This window comes from Crocodylus siamensis, chromosome 14 (assembly GCF_052110815.1).
Source record: "Crocodylus siamensis isolate JL-2025a chromosome 14, ASM5211081v1, whole genome shotgun sequence".
In the NCBI taxonomy this organism is placed as follows: Eukaryota; Metazoa; Chordata; order Crocodylia; family Crocodylidae; genus Crocodylus; species Crocodylus siamensis.
The window spans coordinates 8,215,768-8,241,792 of NC_143408.1; the positions used below are offsets into that span (position 1 = coordinate 8,215,768).

General features: G+C 58.0%; 1 protein-coding gene across 1 annotated transcript in view; it reads right to left on the minus strand.

Annotated features, from left to right (window-relative positions):
• The window catches only part of UNC13A (unc-13 homolog A), a 104,154-nt gene that overhangs the window by 13,366 nt on the left and 64,763 nt on the right, over positions 1 to 26,025 (minus strand). Inside the window, exons 27-40 of the mRNA XM_090028008.1 lie at positions 24,587 to 24,672; positions 24,007 to 24,133; positions 21,700 to 21,796; positions 20,800 to 20,943; positions 19,744 to 19,827; positions 17,089 to 17,166; positions 16,498 to 16,586; positions 16,093 to 16,245; positions 15,274 to 15,397; positions 7,192 to 7,230; positions 5,242 to 5,271; positions 2,653 to 2,709; positions 2,182 to 2,262; positions 1,561 to 1,708 (exon numbers count right to left, since the gene is read on the minus strand). Coding sequence (XP_089884134.1) covers positions 1,561 to 1,708; positions 2,182 to 2,262; positions 2,653 to 2,709; positions 5,242 to 5,271; positions 7,192 to 7,230; positions 15,274 to 15,397; positions 16,093 to 16,245; positions 16,498 to 16,586; positions 17,089 to 17,166; positions 19,744 to 19,827; positions 20,800 to 20,943; positions 21,700 to 21,796; positions 24,007 to 24,133; positions 24,587 to 24,672 — 1,337 coding nt within the window. The remainder of the gene's footprint in view (positions 1 to 1,560; positions 1,709 to 2,181; positions 2,263 to 2,652; positions 2,710 to 5,241; positions 5,272 to 7,191; positions 7,231 to 15,273; positions 15,398 to 16,092; positions 16,246 to 16,497; positions 16,587 to 17,088; positions 17,167 to 19,743; positions 19,828 to 20,799; positions 20,944 to 21,699; positions 21,797 to 24,006; positions 24,134 to 24,586; positions 24,673 to 26,025) is intronic.

Consider the following 26,025-nt stretch of genomic DNA (forward strand, 5'->3'; position numbering starts at 1 on the left):
CAGGGGGAAACGTTAAAAGATAGGGAAGAAAAAAACAGAGAGAGAGATCAGATATCGCAGACAGAAGAGCCGGCTGAGAATCCAAAACAAGACATCACAGCAACACAGAGTCAAAAGGCCCGGGCGCGGGGTGTGCTGGGAGCGGGACCCCTGCCGGAGATGTGGGCCTGAAGAGGGATAGCGCCGGGGAGGGGGTTTCCTGCATGGCTGGGGCGGTTTCTTTCCAGCGCTTTCGCTCTGCTGGTGGTGCAGGTGGTTCCTGCCAGCCCAGGGTCCAGCAGCACGTGGGCTTGGTGCCGCAGCACCGGTTCCCCTATGACACAAGGCATCAGCAGTGAGCAGCCCCCGACCCCTCACGGGTGTAGGTGGGGAACAAAGGTGGAGTTGCGTCTCCCAGCACAGCCCGTCCCTAGGCCTAGCTACCCATGCACAATGTGGCCTGCAGCCACCAGACAAAAGGCACGGACAGGACAGGTTCCCCACTCAGAGACACAGAGAGAAGTCAAAGACTCCCACCCCTGCTGGGTCCTACATCCGGCAGTGCCCAGGGCTGGCACCCACCTGGATGGAGCCCTGGCCATGCAGACCTGCCTGCCTGCACCTGTCTCCTCGGCACGCTCGTTCCTTCTGCCCGTGGCGCGCTGTCTGCACACACAGCCACCCCTCCCCTTGGCCAGGGCACGCGCTGCACCTTATGGTGACATGAGGAAGATGGTGCTAGGAGCCCGATGGCGAGGGTAATAGTGGCCTGAACACCCTGGGGCGACCTGTGTGCAGCTCATAGTGACAGCAGGGCTGGAGACTCACCCACTGTCCCCATGCTGGGCTCATCCCCCTCCCCTAAGTGCCCCTGGGGAGTCAGCTGGAGACCCCTGGGGCCAGACTGACAAGGATGCTGACTGCCCCTGACCTGCTGGGGGTTGTGAGTGCTCCATGCCTCTGCCAGTCAGGTCCCCAGTGTCAGTCTGGGCTCCCCAGTGCTACGGCAGCCACAACTCGTCACCTTGGCATAGGCTGAGGGCCAATTTCTGCCTCAAGTGTAGCCACTCCCCAGCCAGAGCCTTGTTGGGGTGTCTGGAGTGCAGGCGGCATGGCCCCCATCCCAGAGTCAAGCAGGATGCCGTGGGAGTCGGGGCATTACCCCCGGCATGGGGTGGGAGAAGGGGCCAGGCTGCTCGAGGCAGGTGGCACAGGCAGTATCAGGGGCAAATGCCCCAGTCCCTGGCCACCAGGATTCCTGCCCCATGACATCTGAAACCCCCCACCCATGGGAAAGTGTGTCAGGGGGGCGGGAAGAGGGGCACACAGCCTTTTTATCCCTTTGGACGCTGGTCCCTCGCTGTAGCTCTAGTCATATGTCACCGTACCCTGAGAAGTGGGACAAGCGCCGCGGGCGCCCCCCCACAGACCGGCCGTGTGCACTGGGTGGCACTGCTGTGCCGGGCGGCAGGGGCAGACACACCTGGTGCACTAAGCCCCAGGGAAGAGCAGGGTGCTGCAGCTGTGGCAGCGCAGGCCAGCAGCTGCAGGTGGAGGGGGGCAGGTGCTAACGGTGCTTACCCTGAGATGACTGTGTCTGCACAAAGGTTTTGATGAGCAAATCAGTGGCCTGTGTGTACAGGGAGAGGGCGTAGCGCAGAGACTGCAGGTCGGGGCTCTTCTCCAGGAAGGTTTTCTTCAGCCCAACTCCTCCTGCATGGAAATATTGCTGTGGGGGAGAGAGGAGTTAGGATGGAAGTGGGGGTCCCTGGGCAGGGTGGGCACGGCTACAAGACAAAGCGGCACGGCAGCCAGTGTGCCAGGAAGGTGTCGTGCCTTCTGCACAGCCCGGCTGTACCATGGAGGTCTCGGCACCACCCTATGCCCCAGTGCTGTCACACCAACTTACACTTCCCCTGCTGCATCTTTGGGTAGGTGGCTCCTCAGTGCAGCCCTTGCAGTCCCTAGCGCCTCCGTTGCCAGCCACCCCTCGCCCCACCAACCTGCCGAGCCTGGGGTGCTGACGGGGAAGGGCAGCAGGCAGACAGGGATGTGGTGGCTCCTGTCATACAGTCTGTATCCATCCCCAGCCTTTTGTTTCAGAGTCTTAAGTTCCCCGAGGCAGAGACTGCCTTTGTTCTGTGCCCGTCCCAGGGCTCTCAGGCACTACAGCAATGGGCACAGCAATGGATGGAGACTTACCTTAATGGTGTCCAGTGCCAGCTCCACCACCGCACACTGCTTGGGGGTCAGGCTTTTGGCCTCCTCACGCACCATGTGGTCCTGAAAGGGTGAGCCCATCTGTGAGACCCAGTTCTGCACCACCCACTTCCCCAGGCCCTGGGGCACAGAGTCCGAACTTGGTGCCTGGCTCCCTTCCCCGGCTCCCCAACTACGCACTGAGGCACCACACCTGGGCACAGCCCGTGCACCGGCGCATTAGGAATGACGCTACACAAGGGTATTTTAGTGATGTCTCACTAGCCCGCTTCACACGCCCCATTAACAACTGCTGGCAATCCAAGCAGATTTCCAGGTATGGACGGTTGCCTGTGCCACATGCATCCACTGACTGACTGAGCCTGGTGGTTCGGGAGCTCCTGCCTTGAATGCAATGGAGCTCTCCCGCTGCAAACAGTCCCTCGCCTGAGCTGAAGCCTCTTTCCCTTTTACCTTCAGTTTTGACAGCTGTCCCAGCTCCTTGGCTGCATTGAAGATCATCTGGGTGCCCTGCAGTGCACAAGAGAGACAACAAAAAACAAAAGGCCAGGTGAGCAGGCTGCTACGCTGGCTGGGCTCAGCCCCTGACATGGTGCTGGAAGTGCCCCCAAGGGGGGACGTGGCTCACAGGACAGCAGAGAGGGCTGGCAGCAGTACACGTGCATGTGTGTGTGTGTCCATCCAGAATGCAATGTAGTGGCAAGAAAACCTTTGTACTCATTTGCCTGCCTGTCCCCCCATGTGTCTCCCCCCCCGCATGCACAGTTGTTCGTGTCTTTAGCAGCAGTGAGCTGGTATTTTTGGGCAGGCTGGGGACATACAGTGCCTGGGACCAGAAGCACTGCCACAGGGACATTTGGGGAGCAGAAAGGACAAGAGTGAGGGATCCAAACAAATGTTCCTCCCCTCCCTTGTGCCTGCAGGACCCCTGGGCTGGGACAGTGGACCCTGTAGGAAGCTAAGGTCTGTAGGGGTTACTCCCTGTTTTGCTGGACACCTGCAGTGATGTCTTTCTTGCCTGGAGGACTATAGAGCCGACATGTCTGAACTGCAGCCAGTGCTCTGCCCATGGCCTATGCTGTGTCAAACTCTCTTTGCCTCAAGTGACAAGCCAGCCATCAAATTCGGCCCTTCCTGGAGTCCCTCTGGGCCAGGCCTGAAGCTTGCCCTCTGGCACAAATCCCTTCTCCAGGAGGGAGAGGTCAATATTCAGGAAATGAGGGGCTCCCTACCAATCCCCTGCCCTGGAGCTTGGGCCAGGATGTGAGGCAGGGGCTTTGCAGCCTACAGGCAGGGGCCTCCAGGGTGTAAATCTGGGATCAGAGTGGAGCCAGGCTGCTCACTCTCCCTCTGGGCCAGACAAGTCCAGCAAGCAGCCTATCCTGGAGGTGCTTTCAGCTTCCCCTTCCAGACCTGAGGCCCTGCCACGTCTTCCCTGCCCCCCCCATCCTGACAGGGGGCTCAGCTGAGGACAGGGGCTAGGAGATCAGAGACAGAGCCTAAAACTCAGCTATGCGCCCCCCGCCCCGCCGCCCATCAGAGCCAAACAAGAACCAAACAAGCCAGGGAGCGTAAAAGAAAAGAGAAGGCTAAACAGGGTGTGAGAGGGGGCTCGAGTGCGACAGGCCACAGAGAGGAACAGGAGGATACAGAGGAGCCGGGGTGACACGGAGACGGCAGCCCTGGACCCGAGGCGGGGAGTCCAGCTTGCTCTCTGATCCCTCAGCAGCCGCCCTGCAGCCGTGGGTGAACTTCCCCGCGGTGACGCCTGTGCATGTGCTGGATGCTGACCCCTCATGTGCTTCCTGCCTTCCCACCCCGCTCCTCTCTGCTCTGTCCCAAGGCTGCCCGAGCTCCCCAGCCGCCCTCGTCCCACTCCTGAAGGAAGGGCTTTGAGCCCAGCCCCGCTGTCCCCCATCAGAGGCTGGGAGAGGCCGTTGCAGCGCAGGGCTCTCGGCCCCCGCACAGGGAGGCGGTGGCAGCAGAGCAAGGCAGGTGGCTGTCCTGGTGCTGGCTGGAAGGGGGCACGGAGGGAGGGGCTTGTGCACAGCTGCCCCCCCGGGGGGTTTCTTCTCTTGGCATCGCTCTCCAATGCCCATTTACAAAGGCTGCGCCCTATACCCCTCAGCCCTGGCCAAGCTGCTGCCACAGAGAGGGAAAGGACTCAGCCAGGCACACCTCAGGCTAATCAGGCCCTAACCCAAGGGTCAGCGACATTTAAAAACACCGGCACCCTTGACTTATCATGTTGGCAAGCGGGGCAGCTGCAAGGGGCCCGATCCTTGTTGGGGCAGCACAGCCCTAGCCCCTTCCCTGCCGTTCACCCCAAGTGACATGTCTTCACGTGCTACGCTCTGGCACCTGTGCTGGAGGTTGCCTACCCCTGCCCTAACCGATAAGTGTCAGGGCTGGGGGTGGGAACAAGCCCTGCGTCACCCGGGTCAGGCCCAGCCCCAGTCCCAGCAGCTGAATCAGCTCCTCCAGCCCTGCACCGAACTTCAACATGATGGCAGGGACCTCAGCTGCCCCTGCCGCTTGTGGGGGGACTGTCCCCCTTGCTGGCTGGGGTGCGGGGGGAAGTGCTCCCCAGTGAGGCCGGCACCAGCCACTAGGCACAGCTCCTCCCAAAGCCAGGAGGGACCCCAAGTGCCTTGACTCCTAGCCTCTCCCACTAATCACTGGCCCTTGCTCCTTCCTGCAGGGCTGGGACTGCCAGCAGGGCAGGACCAGCCCCTACACACCTTCATGTCTCCTGGCAGCAGCAGCTCCAGTCTCTCTGCTATGACATGACCTCCCCTTAGTCCTTCACCGGCTGGCCCCGAGCCCCCACCCCCGGCTGCCCCCCTCATGCAAGCAGGTAAGCAAGAAGAGACACAGTCAGGAAGAAAGGCTTTCAGTACAACAGAGACCAGCGAGACAAGTGACAGGCCTGCCCCCAAACCACCCCCAAATGCACAGGACGACAACTCCGAGAACAAAGGCAAGAGGCACAGAGGAAGGGGGGGCACCAAGCAAGGTTAGAAGTAAACACAGCATCCTTACATCTGTGTGACTGGGCAGCTTCACCCTGCTCTGGAAAGAGAACAGCATTGGATATGGTTATTGGCTTCAGCAGCAGCGAACACACAAGCCCCCCGGTGCCCGCACCCCCTCCCCGTGCACCAGCGCTGGGTGCTGCGGAGGCAGGGCCATGGGTGCTCTCTCCTCCGGCTAGTAGTGGTGAGGCCTGGACTTTCTGGGCCCGGGTCCTTGATAGTGTAAGCTGGCACATATCTCTTGGTACCTGTTTATACCAGGGCAGGATCTGGCCCATTGCCTCAGGAAGGTACCTGTGAGGAGTCTGTCAGGTCTCACCCTTATTTCACAAGCTGCTCACCTTGCTAGATGGCAGTCTGCATGGCCAGCCACTTCCTTTTCCATCTCCTTGCCCTTACAGGATCTCAGGGTCTGCTACAAGCTCCTGCTGACTGACCCCAAGCTCCCTGGGAGCAGGCCACTACTCTTTTAGAGTCATTTTCGGAAACTCAGGCGTGCTGGGGGAAGGTGGGTGGTGCATGCTCAAAAAGCAAATCAGTGGCCAAACAGAGAGCCCAGGAGCCAGGGCTCCCAGTGCCACGCTCCAGCTCTCACGTGCACACTTCCCACTGCAGCCTGGCTGAACGTGTTCAGATGATAAACTGGACAGCTGCTCTGGCTCTTGGTGTATTGCCTTGGGCTCCGGGGCTACTCTTTAACTGCCCCACATCCAGTGCCATTTGAACCCCAAATGTTAAAAAAGACCATTTCAGATGGACATGATGACCAGGCCAGGCTACCAGCCAAGTCTGCCAGGTACTGCCTCACCCCTGGGCTGGGAGATGGCAGAAGCCTAATAAGAGTTTTGTTTGGCAGGGGGAGCCAGTGTCATTCCCCTCCGGCACACGCTGACCCCCAAGAGTCACTCCTCCCTCACCCTTGCTGCCCAGAGCACTGCTCTCAGTCTTCCTGCCAGGAGCAGCTACTGGCTGACCGTTTCCAGCAGACATGGCTTCCTACTCACCTCCATACAGCTCACGCCTTGTGTACGTGCACACATGTATGTGCACACACACACAGAAGTCCGTACACACCTAATGTCTCCCAAACCAATATACACTGCTATGCTCTGGGCCAGCTGGCAGCTCACTCTGCTACCTCCTTGTCCCCAGCCCTGCACTCTGCTACCTCCTTGTCCCCAGCCCTGCAGCAAATCTGCCGCTGTGTTTCCCACTGGGCACTTTCCTGGGGATGTGCCTGCCACTCTGCAGCGGGCTGGGGAGGGTATTGTGCTTCTGCTTCCCTCTGCAAGGTGCCAGGCTGCTGCCCCACTGCCCGGGCTCCTCATGCTGTTCTTTTGGGGCAGATCTGTTACCTTGCACCACAGGAACCAGAACATTAACCCCATGGAAGGGCAGGGCTAGGTGATGACAGGCCAGCTGGGTGTCCCACTGCTCCTCCAGGAAACCAACCCTGTGGCCCTGCCTTTGCTATAGCTGGGAGCTCCTTCCTGCACCCATCTGATCTGCAGCCACAGCCAGGGATCTCTAAGGATAGCAGGTGTGCCCCTGCCCTGCTGGGCCCTGTCTCTCACACGTCCACCCAACTATGCCCGCTAACAAGGTAACACACGCCCATTGGCACATGCATTGATACCCAGCACACACAAGGACCCCAGAACACACCCCACGATCACAGCACGAGAGGCACCGACACACCTGAAACACAGCACAACACGCTGCACCAGGCAACACACACACCTACACGTGTCACTGCACCCCCAGCTGGCACATCCCTCCCCCAAGAAGACATAGTCAAACAGCACAACACAGCACACACCCAGACAACACGACACAGGAGTCACGACACCCAAAGTCCACCTGCCCAGAGGTGCTCAGCAGAGCCAGTGAGTGCTTTGACCTGGGCTGGCTGTACATTGCTATCACAGACAGTCAAAGAAGCCAGAGGGCTGATTACCTTCTCTGTCCCCTTGCCATGTTTTCTCAAGAGCGTTCCCTGTAGAAACAATGTCAGAATTGATCAATGGTCCAGAGAGGGGGCGAGTGGATGAGGGCAAGCATACGAGTGACTGTGCATGTTTGCTGGAGGGAAAGGAGACGGCAGCGGATGTCCCCCCTGCCTCCCCATCCTCGGGGTCACAGGACTCCAGCGGCTGAGGATGGTGAACGCAGTCAGGACTGCAAAGGGCAATGGGCACCTGCACCCTTATACCTTCCATTGGTGCGAGACGATGTGGGGGAGGTGTATGTGTGGGGGTGTATTTGTTGGCAGATGGGGGAGGCTGTGAGCAGAGAAACCACATTGTTATAGTAGTAAAGAATAATCCAAACAGAGGGAAAGGGATCGCAGAGTCACAGCAAAGAAGGCTGGAAAGGGCCTTGGGAAGCCAGCTGGTTCATCCATCCCCCACCCCAAGGCAAACTCTGCATATGAATAATCCCGGGCGCACATGCGCTGCAGGGCACTGGCTGCACGCAAGCCCATGAGTATCACCGAATGCCCGGATGGGCCATGCCCTGCCCTGGGAGTCCTGCTGGTTTGGGACCAACAAGGCTGTCTCCCATCGGGATAATGTCCTGCCCTTCCTCTAGCGCCTCTCCTCTGAAGGTCTCAGCCAAACGCCAATGCCCCATATGCCATGCTTTGCCACAGGGTATTGGGGCAGGGCTGTTGTTAGCTAACAGGGGGGCTCTGCCCCGACTGCAACCCACAGCACCCTGATCCAAGACAAATCCCTTGCACAACCAGATCCCGTGACAGGGAAAACTGCATCGAGATGCCTTTCCCAGCACCCAACGCTGGGGGTCCCTGAAGGATCAGCCCATACTGGCCTTGACACTGCCTGAGGAGGTGAGCAACAGGGGCCATGGGACAGAGCCTGTCCATGAGGAGGGGCCATTCCCGTTCTTGCGGCAAGTAGGAGCTGCCGGGCTCTGCTCAGTGGGGACGCACCCTCTGCAAGAGACTGGTGGCAAGACCAGGGCCATGCAAGGCACCAGGCTGAGCTAGGGGAGCAGGAGAAAGGAAACTCGGACTGACAGAGCCTGCAGAAGGGATGGGACACCAGGACCCCATCAGTGCAGAGACAGCAGGGGAAGCCAAGCAGCGGAGGCAGCACTGTCCTCCCCAAAGGTCCCCCAGGAGCACAGTCTTATAGGGGACAAGCCCAGAAGGTGGGAACACAAGCTTAGGACTGCTGCTCCTAGGGAAAGAGGAGCTGTTTTCATGTCATGGCTGGGCATCACTGGCCTAGTTTCTGCTAGCAGTTAGCCTCCCCATGCTAGCCATCTCCTTGGACAAAGCTCGCCGCTTATTCCTAATGAAGACAACCTCATGATGGGTGACACCAAGTCCTTTGGGCCCATGATATGCCACCTAGAGCACTGCCTGTCACCAGGACTTAATCCCCTAAATATAGGTTGGGAGGATTCACCACCCCATACAAGCAACCCTCTTTCTGGGCCCTAAGTGGCACCCCGGCTGCTGTGCATGCAATGGGCTGCCTCTGCCGAGGAAGACCGAGCTGTTTCCAAAGCTGGGTTGCACCACGCACAGCTGGGACAAAACCCAAGAAAAATAATTATGCTCCATTAGAAGCAAAGGGTGGGAGGGGACCAAAATGGCCAAGGTTTAGCCTGAGGCTCCCCGCAGGCTCTGAAGGAAGTTTAAATGTCCAGTACTTAGCGAATACGATGCTGCCTTGCCTTCTGCAGCAGGATATCTCGGGACAGAATGATCTTGGCACACTTAGTCCTATTATCATGATACTCCCTATTGTTTCCATTTTACAGATCTGGGAAAACTGAGGCAGTAGCTTCACCATAGCCAGGCAATGAGCCAGTGGCAGAGCTGGGACGGGAACCCAGGAATCCCAGTTCATAGTTCCCCACTGCATCCATGAGAAGGGACTTGCCTTTCTAATGGAGGAGCTGACTGTCCCTTGAGCACTCAATGACTGGAAAAAAACACCCAACTCAAACCCACAACCCAAAGGAATTGCACCTTGTGACACTGTGCTCACAGTCCAGATGTGTCTGGGATTCTCCCTGCTAGGGAAATGTCCCCTTCATCACACTCACAACCGGGTCTGGCCTTTCCATTAGCACTGCTAAGTCTTAACACCATTTTGTACCAGGAAGCTGCACAGAGAGAGGCAGTGGCTCTGCCAAGGTACCAGGGCTGGTAGCAGAAGCCCAGAGGCCCTGGGTTGCAAGGTAGCTAGTGTGACTGAGCGAAGCCGGTCTGCTAAGTCAAGGCATCGGCTCCTTCTCTGCCCTGTCACTTCCCGCAGCAGCTTACATTCGCCAGGCATCTTCCAATGGAGCAAACCCATTTCAGACAGGCTGCTCCTCCCCACAACCCAGCCTGCCAGCCCTTGCCCCCTCAGTCCATCCCTGTACACGTGTTCAGCACTGTCCAGTGTGCCCCACAGCACTGTCCAGCCCCACTGGGCAACCCATCACTGCCCAGAGCTGAGCCCAGAAGCCTGACAAGGGAGAGGGCTCTTCACTAAAAGTCAAAGTTGGTGCCAAGCAGCTCAGCGACAGGGGGTAACAGAGGTGAAGGCACTTGGGAAAGGGAAGGAAAGGGGACGGGACAGGGCGCGGGCAGCCACACAAGACAATAACCGGCTGAGATTGAAACCAACACACAGCAGACAGACAGACAGACAGACAGGGAGGGAGCTGCCGTACTTACAATCATCTGCCATTGTGAAGGGAGCAGAACAATTGGAGAGAACAACCGTCACATGAGCATGTCACACCCAGCTGTGTGCCTCCCCCGCCCCGCACAGCCAGGCCTCCCCACAGCCAAATGCCAGCCCCCTCCACCCAGCCCCACGCCAGCATCGCCAGCTGCCCAGGGAGCTCCCCCCAGGCCTGCTACACGCTACGGGCCTCTCTCTGCTTTGAGGGGGCAGGAGGGTGCTGGGATCCAGCGCACTGTGCCACAGCACAGCCTTTGCCTCCCCTGCCCCAAGCCTCCGCAGGAGCCCGGGAGCTTCCAGCTGGTCCTAGGAGCCCGGGGCTGCTCACTCCCTGCCTGTGCTTGGGCGGTCAGGAGCCGCCTGCTCCCTCTGAGTGCAGCGGGGGCCTTGCGAATGAGGGTTGTGTCTGGGGGAAGCAGGATGGTTTGGGCCCCTATAGGAAGGCTGCACTGCCAAGGTATTTGCAGCTCTAGAGAGAGGCATGTCAGTGAAGTCGACAGCCAGGCGTGTTTTGCTCAAGTAAAGACTGTGTCTCTAGCAGTGCCAATGGCACAACGCAGCTCTCCTGGAGATTAACTTGTTGACAGGGGCACTACCCTACTCCACTGTTCAGTCTTCCTGAGCAAAGCAACTCCCTGCTTCAACCCTGCCTTCTGTCCCGCCAACAACCTACCACACGCTAGCAGGCCTTGTCTCACCTCGCTGCAGGAATGCAGCTGTGTCTGGAGTGTAGCACGGCGCTGTTAGCAGCGCACAGCAAGGCTATGTAGGGGGTGGGGGTCAAGAAGCAGGAGGTTTCAGACTCAGATGGAAGTGCATCAGGGAATTACCCCCAAGGAAATGAAGCTAACACCCCTTCCCTTCCCAGGTGTGCCAGAGGGATCATCAGAGAAGGCAGCACGTCCCTAGCTCCCCACTGGAGCACTGGCTTGGTCCTGGCACGGAGCTAACTCCCACCAGCACTACTCCCAGCAGACGCTGGGGTTTGCCCAAGAGGTCTCCTAGTCACAAGCCAGGCACTTGTTCCCAGAGACAGAGCTTGTGAAATGCAAGCAGGTAACAGGGCTATAGGCTGTACAGGAGGGACAGGACAGGGAGGAAAGGCAGAGGTGTGGCACTCTACATTAAGGAGGAATACACATCCTCACCAGGTAGCACAGAGTCAGAGGAGGGGCGCTCGGAAGTGCCCTGGGTTAGGATGCAAGGCAGTCGAGGGGAAAGACACTTAATGGTGGGGGTCTACTACAGACCTCCCAACCAAGGGGAAGAGCTCGACCAGGAGTTCTTAGGTCAGCTCACGGAGGTAGTTAGGTCAAAGGACGTGGTCATTATGGGTGGCCTGAACTTTCCAGACTTCTGCTGGGAAGAGCAGTCAGCCGGGTCTGACGGCTCACCTAGGTTCCTAGCCAGAGTGCAGGAGCTCCATCTAACCCAGGAGGTGCACAGCCCCACCGGGGAGACGCCGTGTTGGACCTGGTGCTGGCCACGGGAGATGACCTGGTGAGGGGGCTGCGGGTGCTCGACCACCTGGGCGACAGCGATCATCGCCCGCTGGGATTCACCATCCAGCACAGGGTGGCAAAGGCCTGCAGCAAGGCAGCAACCCTAGAGTTCAGGAGGCCGGACTTCACTGTGCTAAGGAGAATAGTCGGGGAGGCGCTGAGGTCCCGGACAGGAGGGAGCCAGGTGTCCAAGGAGAGAGGTCGCTCCTTAAGGAGACAATCCTCCAAGCCCAAAGAGAGGTAATCTCAACATGGATCAAAGGGAGCAGGAGGGCACACAAGCCCCCATGGCTCACCAGAAGTATCCGGGAATGTCTCCTAGCTAAAAGGGAGGCGCACACCCGATGGCAGGGAGGGGCATCCCCAGGGATGCCTATACTGTGGTTGGTCGGGGCTGCAGCGGGGGGCAGGAAGGCCAGGGTGGAGATGGGACTGGGACTAGCAACCCGGATCAAGGACAACAAGAAGTCCTTTTTTAAATACATAAGGGGCAAAAAGAAGGTACAGGGTAACATGGGGCCCCTGCAGGACAGGCTAGGAAATTTGGTCGTCACACCAGACGACAAAGCTAACATATTTAACGATTTCTTTGCCTGCATTTTCCTGAGGAGGGGCCAGAACAGCCCCCCACTGGGTGCCTGTCAGACCCCAGGGGAGGCGCACCCAGGCCAAGGGTCAGGGAGGATCTAGTCAGGGGCGTCTGGAGGGACTGGATGTATTCAAATCAGCCGGTCCGGACGATCTCCACCCCCGAGCGCTGAGGGAACTGGCTGAGGTCATTGCGGGACCCCTGGCACGGCTGTACGAGCACTCGTGGTGCTCTGGTGTGGGGTCGGAGGACTGGAAGAGGCCAACGTGGTTCCCATCTTCAAAAAGGGGAAGAAGGAGGACCTGGGGAACTACAGGCCAGTTAGTCTTACCTCGATCCTGGGCAAGCTGTTTGAGAAAATTATCCTGGCACACATCCATAAGGGGCCAGCAGGGGAGATTATACTTAGGGGCAACCAACACGGGTTCATTAGTGGCAGGTCCTGTCAGACCAACCTGGTGGCCTTCTACAACCAGGTCACCAAATCCTTAGCTGCAGGGGTAGCAGTGGACATTGTCTTCCTGGACTTTCAGAAGGCCTTCGACACTGTCTCTCACCCCGTTCTCATTGAGAAACTGGGGGGACTGTGGTGTCGACACCCACACAGTCAGACGTGTCGCCAACTGGCTGGAGGGCCGCACCCAGAGGGTGGTAGTGGACAGGTCATTTTCGACCTGGAGGGATGTGGGCGGTGGGGTCCCCAGGGCTCGGTCCTCAGGCCCACGCTGTTCAACATCTTCATCAGTGACTTGGACGAGGGGGTAAAAAGCACCTCTGCAAATTCGCTGATGACACTAAGATGTAGGGGGATGTGGGCATGCTAGAAGAAAGGAATAGGTTGCAATCGGACCTAGACAGGTTACAGGGGTGGGCGGATGAGAACAGGATGGGTTTCAACACTGACAAGTGCAAGGTGATGCCCCTGGGGAGGAAGAACCAGCACCGTACCTACAGGTTGGGGAACTCCCTTCTCGTCAGTGCAGAGGCAGAAAAGGATCTTGGAGTCATTAATGATGCCAAGATGAACATGGGCCGGCAGTGTGGAGACGCGGTCAGGCAGGCTAACCGCACCTTGTCCTGCATCCACAGATGCATCTCGAGCAGGTCCAAGGAGGTGATCCTCCCCCTCTATGCAGCACTGGTCAGGCTGCAGCTGGAGTACTGCGTCCAGTTCTGGGCGCCGCGCTTCAAGAGGGATGTGGACAGCATGGAGAGGGTCCAGAGGCGGCCACTTGCATGATCAGGGGGCAGCAGGGCAGGTCCTACGAGGACAGGCTACGGGCCCTGAACCTGTTCAGCCTCCAAAAGAGAAGGGTGAGGGGGATCTGGTGGCCTGTTACAAACTAGTCAGGGGGGATCAGCAGGCACTGGGGGAGTCCCTGTTCCCCGAGCACTGCCAGGAGTGACCAGGAATAACGGTCACAAGCTGGCAGAGGGGAGATTCAGACTACACATCAGGAGGCGCGACTTCACGGTCAGGGCGGCTAGGATCTGGGACCAACTTCCAAGCAAAGTGGTGCTGGCTCCTACCCTGGGGGTCTTTAAGAGGAGGGGGTTGTTAAGAGGAGGCTAGATGAACACCTTGCTGGGGTCGTTTGACCCCAGTAATCTTTCCTGCCATGGCCAGGGGTCGGACCTGATGATCTGCTCAGGTCCCTTCTGACCCTACTAACTATGAAACTATGAAACACTTGAGCTGTGAAAGCAGCAGCCTGCCCATGTCCAGGGGATGGAGGCAAATGCCTCTGATGGGAGTAACAGCATGAAATAAATGCATGAGGGGATGAGTCACGGCTGGGCCAGTGTCATCTGAACGCCCTCAACTACTGTGTGAAGGAAGGTCCTAGGGAATTCTGCACCAGGACATCAGATCCCCCAAAATACTGCGGCCCGAGCTGCTGTCTGAGAGGCTCCTGGCAGGGGTGCTGGCAGCTGGGTCTAGTAAGAGCCACTGCAGTGCTAGAGCATGGTGATGGGGGTGGTGGGGAGGGTTTGCTAACAGGACAGAGCCTGTTTGTCTTTGCTTGTGCAGGTGCTTGCTTCTGGGTGGAAGGTGTGAACGGGCCTCCTTAGCTGGCCATGGCTGCTTGATTGGGAAAAATGCTAGGAGGGTCCCATGCAAGAGCCCTCGTTCATGGTGGATGGACAGGCCAGTTGCCTTGGGGCAGCCAAAGGAAAGGAGGGTTTCATTTAAGGAAATCCCCCTGGAAAGTCAAAGGGAAAGAAGAACAGTCTCCTGAGAGAGCATGCCCAGGCCAAGAGTGGGCTGGGGCTGGGGTTTGGAGAGGGCATTCAGGGGACTAAGCCATTGTCCTGTGTTTGGGGGCCATCCAGGGGCCAGCTGAGCCCCTGGAGTATATAAAAGCAGGCTTCACATTGCTCTTACTAACACTGTTTCCCACGCCTGCTGTGTGGGGTCTGGTGAGGCAAGAGGAGCTGGAGGGCAATGCCCCGGCTGGGGACTTACCAGTGTGCCCATTTGAGGCCCTGTGTCCAATGAGTAGAGAACCTCAGCGCTCCCAAATGTCCCCCCACCATCCCCACCCATGCAACATGATTACCCCAGAGAAGCAATGGAGCCCAGCTCAGGCCACACAATGCCTTTCCCACATGCCTGTGCCCACAGGGAGCCATGACCCAGGAGCCAGAATGGATTTGGAGATAAGCCTCATCTTTCTTCAGCCATGTGGGGATGGATAAAGCCCTGCCCTGGGCAGGGAGTTATGCTTCAGCTTTGCACCGAAGCTGGAGTAAGGGGGCTGCTGCCAGGGACCTCATACTCAAAGGGAGGGGATGCCATAAGCCATGCTCCAGGCTTTGTCCCCAGAGGGCAAGGGATCAGGTCCCTCTAGCCAGGCTGTTATACCAGGAGGCTGTTTGGTTACATGGGGAACCACCTGCCAGGGTGATCTGGAAATGCCTTGGAAGCTACAGTCTGAGGTGGGAGGGCTGGGAGGTGGGGCTAGCTCCTCCTCATCTTGTTGGCCTCCGGCACTAGCAACCTCCTGCATGTTCTGGCTGAAGCAGCACGCTCTGACTGCAGCAGGGGCTCAGCCTCATGCACCTGGCACTGCAGGGCAGGAGTCTGCACCAGCCTTCTCCATCTGGAGCTTCTACTAGGTGGACATCCCTATGCCAAGCTCACCCCAGAGCCAAGCGTCTGGGCCTGAGCTCCCAGAACAGGGTGCCACTCGGTCCTTCCCCTCCTGCCCTTCATGCCCTGGCCCTGTGGAGCTCACCGTCTGGTCTGTGAGCGGTGGGAGGACAATGGTCTTCTCCATGGTGTTCATCACCAGCTTCCACAGCTCCTTCAGCACCCGCTTCAGGACCGTCTTCTCACAGATCTTGGCAAAGAGGGTCAGGCTGAGGAAAGATGCAGCGAGAGGATGGAGGTGGGCCGTGGAGTGGAGCTGCTGCCCCCCATGCTCCCCAGGGCTCCAGGGAAGAGGCTACATTCATGTGGGCCGGTCCTGGCCTCAAAGGAAGCAGCTAATTCACATCAGCAGGTCCCTTGGGGCAGGCAGGGCTGGGCTTGCTCTGAGGCACCAGCCCCACCCCAGCTGAGCTCCTGAGCTCTGCATCCTAGCAGCAAGACTGGCAGTTGCAGGGCTGCATGTCCAGGGCCGGAGCAGCCCACGAGGTGGGCACAGATCTTCATGGTTTCAGGCTGTGCGGGTCAAAGCAAGGCCCCGCTGAGACCCAGCCATCTGCAAGGGTCCCGCTGTTCAGATAGGAGGATGGGAAGACTGCTGGACCGAGGATGGGGCAGGCTGAGAATCCCAGGGGGCACAGGATGAGCAGGAGACAGGGTGGGTGAGGTGTGTTCAGTCTGTGCATGCAGGGGCAGGTGGGGGGCAGGCAGAGGTCTCCCCAGGGCCTGCAAGAGGAGCTTCTTTGTCACTCAGCACAATCATCTCTGGGCCCACAGCGGCATACTTGCATTGCCTGACCAGGTTCCCTCCCATCCCTGTGGAGGTCTTGCAGCTCTGTCCTCCCCTATTCACAGGGCTCTTCCTGCCCCTCTCCCATCCCCATGCCCCTCGCACCCCTACACTCACTTGCTGTCCAGAAGGTCCATGATGGGCTGAAGGACGTTGTCGGCGTCCTGTGCAACGCTGCTGCAGGCGCTGGCAGGGACATTCCCGGTGCCCTTCACCTGGCTCAGGATGTCCCCCATCTGCTTCACGCAGTCCTCAATGTGGGGCTGGAAGCTGTCGGCCACGAGATGCAGGCAGCTCAGTGACCGCAGGGATGCTGACCCCATGCCCCCAGCACGAACTGGCAGCAGACTGATGCCCTGATGCTCTGCACTCACTCCCAGCATCACCACATGTGGGGCCTTCCCCTGGAGAGCAGCAGAGCCACCCCCCCACCCCCGCCATGCTTTCAGTGAGAGGGAAAGCCTCCTGCCTGCCTGCCCCAGCATGCCTGCCACTGGCTGCCATCCTCTCAGCCAGGCTTACCTTGTTGCAAAAACTCTGCTCAGTTCATCCAGGACATTATTGAGCTTCACTTGCAGCTCCTTGAGGATGTCACTGGCCTCTGCATCCAGCTGGAGGATGGACATGTGTGGTTAGGTGAGCGCAGTCATAGCTCAGTGGGTGATACCAAAGTGAGGGTGCCAGCACTGGCTCAGGCTAAGCATGGAAGTCTCTGGGCCTCCATGACAGCCCATGCTCTATAGATGCATCCAAGCATGGGGCCAAGTACTTCCCTAGGGCAAGCCACCAGCACTGGTAGCATCCCGCTGGTCTATAAGCAGGGGGCAGAAGGCTCAAGCCATGCATTGCCTTCAGTGGGCTGGGTCCCTCACCAAGCAATGGGATGATGTTCCTACTAAGGGCCATGAGAGTGGCCCAAGATATGGCCCTGGACTGGGCTCTGGCTGCATGACAATGAGGCAGGAGAACCACATGGATGCACTGCCTGGCTGGGACAGGCTCCTGTGGAGCTTCACCTGGGGCTGTGATCACAGAAGCTTTGCTTTCACGTGGGGAAAGGAGAAAGCCTCCCCTGTGATGCCAGCTGGGAGAGCAGGGAGCCCCAATACTGACCTCCTTTCCCCCCATGGCCTCAAACATCTTCTCCAGCTGGACACGAAGCTGCTGGATGTTGTTCATCAGGATGCAGGGCTGGAGGAGGACACAACAGAGAGGGGGTGAGCATGAGCACAGGCCGTCAGGAGCAGACCTAAGGGCCAGGATCCTGTCTCTGTCAGTGGCCAGCACTGCCAGAGGAGGTGCAGGACCCCCGCAGCGGGGGGCAGCAGGAGGACCTGGCACCACATGGGACTTCTGGTAGTCAGTGGGTGGCTGATGCCTCCAATGGGAGCCTTTTACTTCATTAAAGTCTGCCCTGGGAGCCAAACCTGCATGGTGAATCCAGACACGCTTGAAACTCGGGCAGGGAGGGCCTTCGCCAGGCCAGGCTTTCACGGCATTGACCAGCAATGTGGGATTGCATCTGCCCACAGGCTAGGGAGGGGGTGCCCCTATCCCATGTCACAGACAGGGAAGCCAAGGGGCTGCCTGCCCTGCCCACCGTGCTGCAGTGCAGATACCCAGGTGACCCCTGCGTGAGCCGGAAGCAGCCCAGACAACAGCCCCAAGTGTCATGTGAGATAATTACTCTGCTGCTGTGCTGAGGCCCAAGCTGCTGTCACAGCTCAGAGCTCACTCCAGTACCCTGGCAGCATGCTGCATACCCACATGCCTGCACAGAAGTCAAGGCTCTGGTGCCAACCCAAGCCCTAGGCCCCCACCAGGCCCCTTGAAGTGTTCACTGATTCACTAGTGTTTTTTGGGGGGCACCAGCATCTCTGGGATCCAGCATACAGCATGTTAGGATCTAGGTCCCAGCGGCAAGTCGGGCTGGGGTGAGACCCTGGGGCTCCTCAAGTCAGTGGCAGGGAAGGGGAAGACTGGCATCTCCTGACACCCAGTGCCGCAGTTCTGCTTCTGTTTCTAGGGGATAGTCCTGGATTCCTGGAAATGAGCCGACTGTGCGCCCGCGTTGCAAGGAAGGCTTATAGTACACGGGGCTGCATTAGTAGCAGTGTTGCTAGCAGATCGAGGGAAGTGATTATTCCCTTCTATTCAGCACTGAAACATTGTGTCCAGTTTTGGGCCCCCCACTACAGAAAGGATGTAGACAAATTGGACACAGTGCCGTTTTAATTGCATCAGCTCGGTCAGGGTATTTCTCCTGCCTAGATAACCTCCCGAGGCCCCTTCCAACCCTCATTTTCTATGATTCTACCATTCCTGACAGTGTACGTGCACACAGGTGTGGGGAGGGCAGGGAAATACATGCAGTTCGTTTCCAAGTGATGGGCAAGATTGCGCAGCCCGCAGGGATCTCCACAGCGGGACGTGGGTAGCTCTGGGCCCAGCGAGCCACTCCATTCATGGGGACCTGGTGCAACTCGGTCCGCATTCTCCAGGAGTTCCTGAACCGTGTGCCCGGCCTCCGCCTCCTGCCTCACTGTGTGTGGTGTGGGGCATACCCTGGGTATGACAGGCAGGAAGGGGCCAGGCCTGCCTGTTCTGAGAGCAGGGCACCAAGGACTGGCTCTTCCAGGCAGCCAGGCCTGTGTTGGGAGCTGAGTACTTTAGGGAACTTAGCTCCATGTGTGGGTATTGAACACTTGACAGCCCGGCCCTTGGAGGCTGCCATTTTAAACAGTGGGCTAACTCTATCGCTGACATAAAGCATCAGGAGGCCAATGGTGAAGTCCATACGTATCATAGCGGGTCAGACAGGAGAGCTGTCACTGCTGGATGGCCTGGTGTCAAGGAAAGGGAGGCCTGCTAGTCATATCCAAGTCTATGGGGTGACTCCAGATTTCTACCATTGCACTTTACACCAGACCTTGGCCCAGGGACATCCTGCAGTTCAAGGGACTCTGCTCTCCATTAGCCCAGCTTTGAACCACCATCGCTCCATGGACCTTGTGGGGTTACTCCTGACTGACGCCTGCTTCAATAAGAACATCAGGCCGCTTCTGCAGCAGGAAGAGGCGAGTCTCACTGGTCCATATCCTGCCTAGGCCTTACACAACTATGCTCAGGAGTGAGTGCATGATTTGTGTGGCATGGCGTGTGTGCCTGGGCAAGCCAGGCTGTTTCTAAAGGATGGAGTTGGTGCCCAAGAATGAATGTCAATGAATGTGTGCATATTCCAGGGGCAATGTACCCCATCTCCCTGGCTGGTTGCTGCCAAGTGGGAGCCCAGGCCTGGTGCAGATCCAAAGCTCCTTGAAGTCTTGGGGTGAGTAATTGTGGGAACTGAAGTTCAGCCCCCTGGAAAGAGAGGGGACCAGCTGCCAAGTCCAGAAACCAGCACAGATCCAAGGGCCCCTGCATCTCAGCTGTTTGGTTCAGGTCTGGAGCTGGATCCTGTTCTAAGGCAAGGGGCGCTGCAGGGATTTGCAGTGGGGTGAGGTGCCCTAGAGTCCCAGAGGACCTGGGAGCAGCTCCCCAGTGGCAGAGATTTATCCTGCTCTCAAGAAATGGAGAGAAACTAGAGCAGGGGGTGTAGGTAGGGCCCGAGGCACTGCAGAGAGGGGCTCTCCTCGATTCCTGGAGGGATCTAATGGTGGTGCCGGCTAGCAGTGTGGGGACAGCAAGCCAGGAGCTGGCCCCACCAGTCAGGGCCAGTCAGAGGATAAGAGAGAAGGGAGATGCAGCAGAAGGAGGAGGATACATCACCACTTTCTCTTTCTCCTTGGAGCAGTGTAAGGCAAAATCTTTAGAGATGATCTCGGCGTACTGCAGCAACACGTTGCTGATGGTCTGCAGGCAGGTGGCATGGGCAGAGAGGAACGAAGGAGCAGCGAGAGCAGGAAGAGGAGACAGGACAGGACAGCAAGGGAAGAGAAGCAGAAAGAAGCAAGACTGTGACAGCTGGATTCGCTTAGTCTGAAATCCTGTCTCCATGTCGGCCTGGGCCCAGGCAGCCTCAGACAGAGTCACATGGGACAGAGGTCCTGGAGCAGAGCAAATCTGTCTCTGTTCATGTTGTTCATGATGCTCCAGAGCTTCTGGTGGATACATCATCCCCCACTTCCCACTCATGGTCCCCCACAACTCTGGTAGACATGACATGGATCTCCCCTTCTGCACCTCCCCTGCTGCTGCAGAGGCAGAGCTGAGACCCTGGGCAGGAGGCCCTCTGGCGCAGCCACCCCCAGCTAGCCCAGGACACAGGCTGTCCTAATTGGCACCATCTGCTGCCCACTCCTCCTGTCCTCCCCGCCACCCCAGCATGATGCGCTCACGCCACAGCTGCTTAGCCCTGGCTGGGACACAGAGAGCTGAGTTGGCTTCACTAGACTGTACAAGCAAGGCTCGACCTTCCACACTGGGGTGAGTCCATGGAAGTCAGTGGAGGGACTCCCAATTCAGGAGTCACCTAGGAGCTACACGGCCGACAGGAGCCCCCGGGCCTATCTGGGCTCAGCAGCCTCAGCTAAGTGTCATCTTTGCAGACGTTACAGCTCAGTCCTCGCTCTTCTCTACATGGGGACGCTGCCATCCCAAGTGCCCTGCACTTGTAGCAGAGAGGTTAAGGTGAGGGCCACCTACAACCATGCAGCCACAGAGCATGGGTGGTTGAGTGGGAAGCTGGTCTAACCAAGGCCTTTGCTCCTGTTGTTCTATAGAGATTGGGGATCTCTGCTCCTCGGGACACAGAGAGAGTCACAACAAGGACCGCGCCAGACCAGGACTAACCTACCCCATCCCTCCCCTTGCTGGACTCCCTACCTTGGCAAACCTCCGCATGTAGTGCCCCACAATCTGCGGGTCAGGGCACTCCAGCTTCTTGATGATCTCGAAGCTCTGGTTCAGCTGGGAGAAGACGTCCACCACGGAGCAGGAGAAGAGCGCGTGCTCAGACGTTTGCTGGAACTGAGGCGGGGCGTTTTGGGGTGGCAAACAGAGAAGCAGAACATAAAAGACGGGATACTTTCCAGGCACATCCCTATGTCCCAGGGAGTGGACATCTTGCCTCCATCCCAGGTACCTGACAGAGTCCAGGCTCCTGATTCTGTTCCCTGCTCCCCCTGAGATGCCACATCTCCAAGCCCCTGGCTGGCTCTTACCAGCCTCTTGCTGCTTTCTCATTGGCGTGGATGATTGGAAATAACACTCTGAGGTTCCCTCTCACCACACGGCCCTGCCAGACCCCATTAGCACTGGCCTCAAACAGAGAGGAACTAGCTCTGACTTCTGGGGCATGGGGTTTGCTCCTGTCCAGGGGCCCAGGCTGCATCAGATCTTGTCCCCATCTATCACTGCTTTTGCTAAAGTGCCTATTACCTGGCACTGAAGCCCCTTCGCCTTTGCAAGGCAAGGCAGGCAAGGAGGATTGATGGCTTCTAATCCCCGTGGATACAGTTTCTAGTGGAATAGCTATGCTGTCTGCAAAGCTGGTGGTGGCTTTGGCATGTCAGGATTTGGCCAAATCCAGCTCATTTGTAAGAAAAGAGACCTTGAGTGGATCTCAGGTTGTATATAAAACACAGGCCCCAGACACAGGGCAGGAATCCTAGGGTCCACTCTCATGCCCCGCTAGCATGAGTGCGGAGTCAGGCTTGGAGGGGTGTGTGTGTGTGTGGGGGGGGTGGTAATGTGTAAAGTGCCACTTGTCAGCTCTGTCCCTACCCCGTCCTTCTTGTCCCTCTCCAGTGCTCCGTGCAGGAAATCCCGGGACACCTCCTCGTTCTCATCCAGCCACTGGATAACAAAAGGCTCAAACCACCTGGAAGAGAAAGACAGGGAAGGTGCAGGCAGGGGAGCAGAGAGATCCTTGGGGGCACGGCATGCTCCAACAACCCAAAGCCGGAGAAGGGAAACTGAGCCGGTTGAATGTGATGGGCAATCCCCCCACGGGGCATCCTCCCCGTCCTCCCAGACGGATTGCGCAGAGGGAGAGGCAAGGTCCTGCGCCAGAGATGCTCTCGGGGATCCAGCGCTGGGTCTGGCTTGGTGCCACTGCCGCCAAACCTGCTGGACCACTGCTCCTCAGCTGCCTGCCTCCCCCAGTCCCACCAAGCCTGTTTCATCGTTCACACCTGGATAACTCAGGCCAGCTGCACTGAAGCTCAATGTGAGCAAAAGGAGAATCATGCCCCGCCGTGCGTGTGGAGCTATTTCTGACCAACACCAGGAGGAACAAGAGGGGAACCAGGCCTCTGTGCCTAGGCTCACTCAGTTATGGCCTTCAGCCTCAGTTCAGCCTGACCTGGAGGGACCATCTGCTACGTCGCCAGGTGCCTGCCTAAGGTGCTGAGCACTCACCAGAAGACTTGAGAGCATGGGTGACTGGTGCCGCCTTAGTCAGGGGGGTCCCCCCTTGGCTAATCTCACTGATGGGGGGGGACGAGTCCCCCATGGCTGGTCCTGCCGACCTGGGCGGGGGTCCCCCCGCAGCCGATCGTGAGATGGCCAATTGCCGCAGCCACTTCCGGGAGCACAAGGGCACTCCGCTCCCTGGCCAGTGCTTGCAGGGGGGCACCAGCGCTCCTGCCTGCCCCCGTGCCCATCACCTAAGCGGTGAGTGGGGCCGATCGGGGGTGCACCGGCACTCTCAGGGGGTGCATGTGCGCCCCCGTACACCCCCTATGTGTTGCTACTGCTTGAGAGCTCTTCCATCTCTGCTCCCTCCCCCAGCACCCTGCAAGCCTGCCCTCTGCCCAGACCGCACAGCTCAGGCACACACTCCCGCTGGGGCCTCAGCGGTGTGGCCCCTGCCTGAGCCCTCAGCTCCTGGCCTTTGAAGAGAGTTTTGAGCCCTGCTCCCAAGAAGCCCCCTCTATGAGAGGGGAGCACATGTGCGACTGCCCCTCAGCCCTGCTATCAGCCAGAGAGGGGAAAACCCCGGGTGCCATGAATTTGGGAGGTGCCTGGCTCTGCTCTCTACTGCGCAGGGCCCTGGGGCTCCAATACCCACGTGCTGGTGACACACATCCTTTAGTGGCTGGACGAAAGCAAGCGCTGACTTCTAGGGAAATCAATCAGAGCAAGACAGCACAGTGACTTCCTCAGGATCCTGGCTGAGACGGGGGCATCTCACATGGTGCTTTCTTAAGTAGGAAAGCAACAGGAGGGGGTTCAGGGCTGCGTGGGAAGCCAACTCGCAGAGACCCAGAGCAGACTGCTATTGATTTTCCGCTTCCCAGAGAGCCATCTCCACCTTCCGCTACCCTGGCTGAGTTTGCTCCACACATCCAATATGCCACGGCACGGGGGAGGATCAATGTGGCAGCTGGGAGGCAGGCCCAGCTCTTTCAGCCCCCGCCATTTAATTACCTATAAAGAGCTATTGATCCCAGTGCCCCTCTGCTGCCTCTCAATGCGAAGGAAACTGCTTCGTATGGTCAGTGCGGTCTTAAAGGCACCGTGCTCCTCTGGAACGAACCCTCCGCTGCCCATAGGAGGCCAGGAGCCCAACAAGGATGGGGCTTGCTGGCTCCTGCCATACCTCTCGTGGGGAAGGGAAGCAGGGGTGGGCAGGGAATGGGATGAAAGGGGCTGATGTAGAGAATGGAGGAGGAGGAGGAGGAGGAAGAAGAGGAGGAGGAGATGCCTCTTTTGATGACCCGGGAGCGTAAGAAATATTAACAGCCCCCTTGGCTCCTCCATTCATTTCTATCTTATCCTCCTCCCCCTCCAGGGTCTGAGAGTGAAATCCCAGTCCTAGATCGTGTCTTACACAACGCTTCAGTCCAGCAGCAGATGGTTTAAACTGGTCTCACATGTATTAATTAGCAACCTGTGTGCCCCACACCCCGCCCACTCCTCACCTTCAACATGGGTGTGCAAACAGCCATGCAGCATGGCCGGGATGAGTGCAGAGGCCAGGCAACCGCCCTCACCCCAGGGTGGCACCCTCCTGCTGGGACCTCACTAACACTCTAGCAGTGGAGGCAGCCCCTCTTTGCAATGACCTGCTGCTGCACAAGGACTTACGCAGGGTACTCAGGCACCTGGCTCTTGAAGGAAGGCAGCTCGGTCACATACTCATTGTAGAGCCACTTCACCTTGAAGTGCAGGTTCATGTAGTCAGCGCTCTTGCACAGGCGGTGCTTGTCATGCTCTGGGAGGGGGGCAGAGAGCAGGACTGTCAGGTGCTCCCCCCACATCAACAGAAAGGCCTATTCCCCCTCCCTCCAGCCCTCTGCTCTGCCCTCAGCCTAGTGTCCGATGCTGCTTCTTCAGCACTGTCTGTTTGATACCATCAGGGTTGGAGTGAGCTGCCTTACTGCATATGCCACTACTACCCCCTGCTGGTGGCATCAGAGTCGTGCAGCTGCGTGGCATGGGGCCTGTACTGCTAGCAGAGATTCTCCTTTACCTCATCAGCCAGGATATGACTTTTGGAGCGGGAGGCACTGTGCTCCAGCTCCACTGCTAATGCAAGGAGGCTCAGGACTAGCTGTGAGTGGTCATGGCTTTTTGTCATGATTAGGTGGCACTTTTTCCCCACCCTGGCATGAGCTGAGCTGGTGCCCCCCTGCCAAGAGGCAAATGCAGCCAAGGGGAGACTCACCTTCCATTGCATACTTCATGTCCTGAGCAAAGAGGTTCCACATCACTTCAGCACTGATCTTGCCCACGTTCAGCTCCTGGGGGAACCTGGCAGTGATTAAAGGAAAGGAGGAAAACTAAACGAATGCAGCAGGTAGAGAAGAAAACTCCAACCCAGCTGCTTCAAGGGGAGAGGAAGCTGGTCTCCCTGGTGTCACCACATCCCAAGGAGAGCACAGATACACAGATGCGGGCACCTGGGGCTTTTCTGTGCTCATCCAGTCAGCACCAAACAGGTAGGGCACAGGGAAGGCGACTTATACGCTGGGCATGGCACAAGCCAGCAGTGTAGCAGCACAGCTGTGCCCATCGCAGCACCGATTATGGCTCTGACAATGGCTGCTTTGATTTTCCCCTGCGTTATGCTACTGGGACAGGCACGGAGCTGGGCAGATCGGAAGGGAGAAGCTCCCTAAAGGCAGGCAGACGGGCTTTACCATCTTCCCAGCCTGACATGGTATGGACAGCACCAGATCCACACCCACACATGGAGAATCAGTGCTCGGTACGACTGGGAGTCTGGACTCCTGGGTAATTTTCCCAGGAACTTCCTAACTTGCTGTGTAGCCTAGCCTAGGGACAAGTCACTTCACTTCTTGGGGCTTCCTATAAAACAGGCATTTTTTCCCTTCCCTCCCAGTGGCAAGGCTCGTTTCTAACAAATAGTGCCTCCTGGCTCTTTGTACTGTCTGTCCCACCCAGCCCTCGTCTCTGGCATTTTCCAAAGAGGAATCGTCCCATGAGGTGCAAATGGCAGCCAGCTGCCCTTCCTTCTCCAGCTCCTGACTCAGATGCCCCATGCTGGAAGTATCTTCCCTCCCAGGCACTGCATCAATGCCAAGCCGCAGGGCCTGGCACAGAGCATTCCCTTCCTGGAGGAGCCAGCTGGGATAGCTCTGACTAAGCAACTCTTTGGTCAGAAACTACAGTTTTGCCAGAAAGATGTGGCAGTTTTAAGGCAGCTGCCAGCTGGGCAGGGGTCAAGGGGTTATTTTCTGAGCAAGGACCAGAGAGAGATGAGAAAACCTGGTGATTTTGATTGGACAATGCTCGCTTCAGCCCAATCTGGCTCCGTGAGAGCCAAGAGGGTTTGGGTTTGTTGCTTGGCACTAAGAACATTTTCTAATCCTGAAGCTGGTCCCCTGCCAGCGCTTGCAGGGGCACGTGGATGTGCCTGTGAATTCTGTCTTTCCCGGGGGATTCAGTGCAAGTGGAAAGAAGGAAGCCCCCATGCGCTGGCTTCTTGGGGCTCCTACGTTGGAGCTCCCAGTGTGGCATCCTCCAGCAACCTCAGCTCTCAGCTTTGCTGACACCCCCCAGTTAAGGCGAGAGGCTCTGTGACTCTCTCAACTCCCCACATGCTTTATGGGGAGCAGAGGAGATGTTGCCCTCCCCATGCAG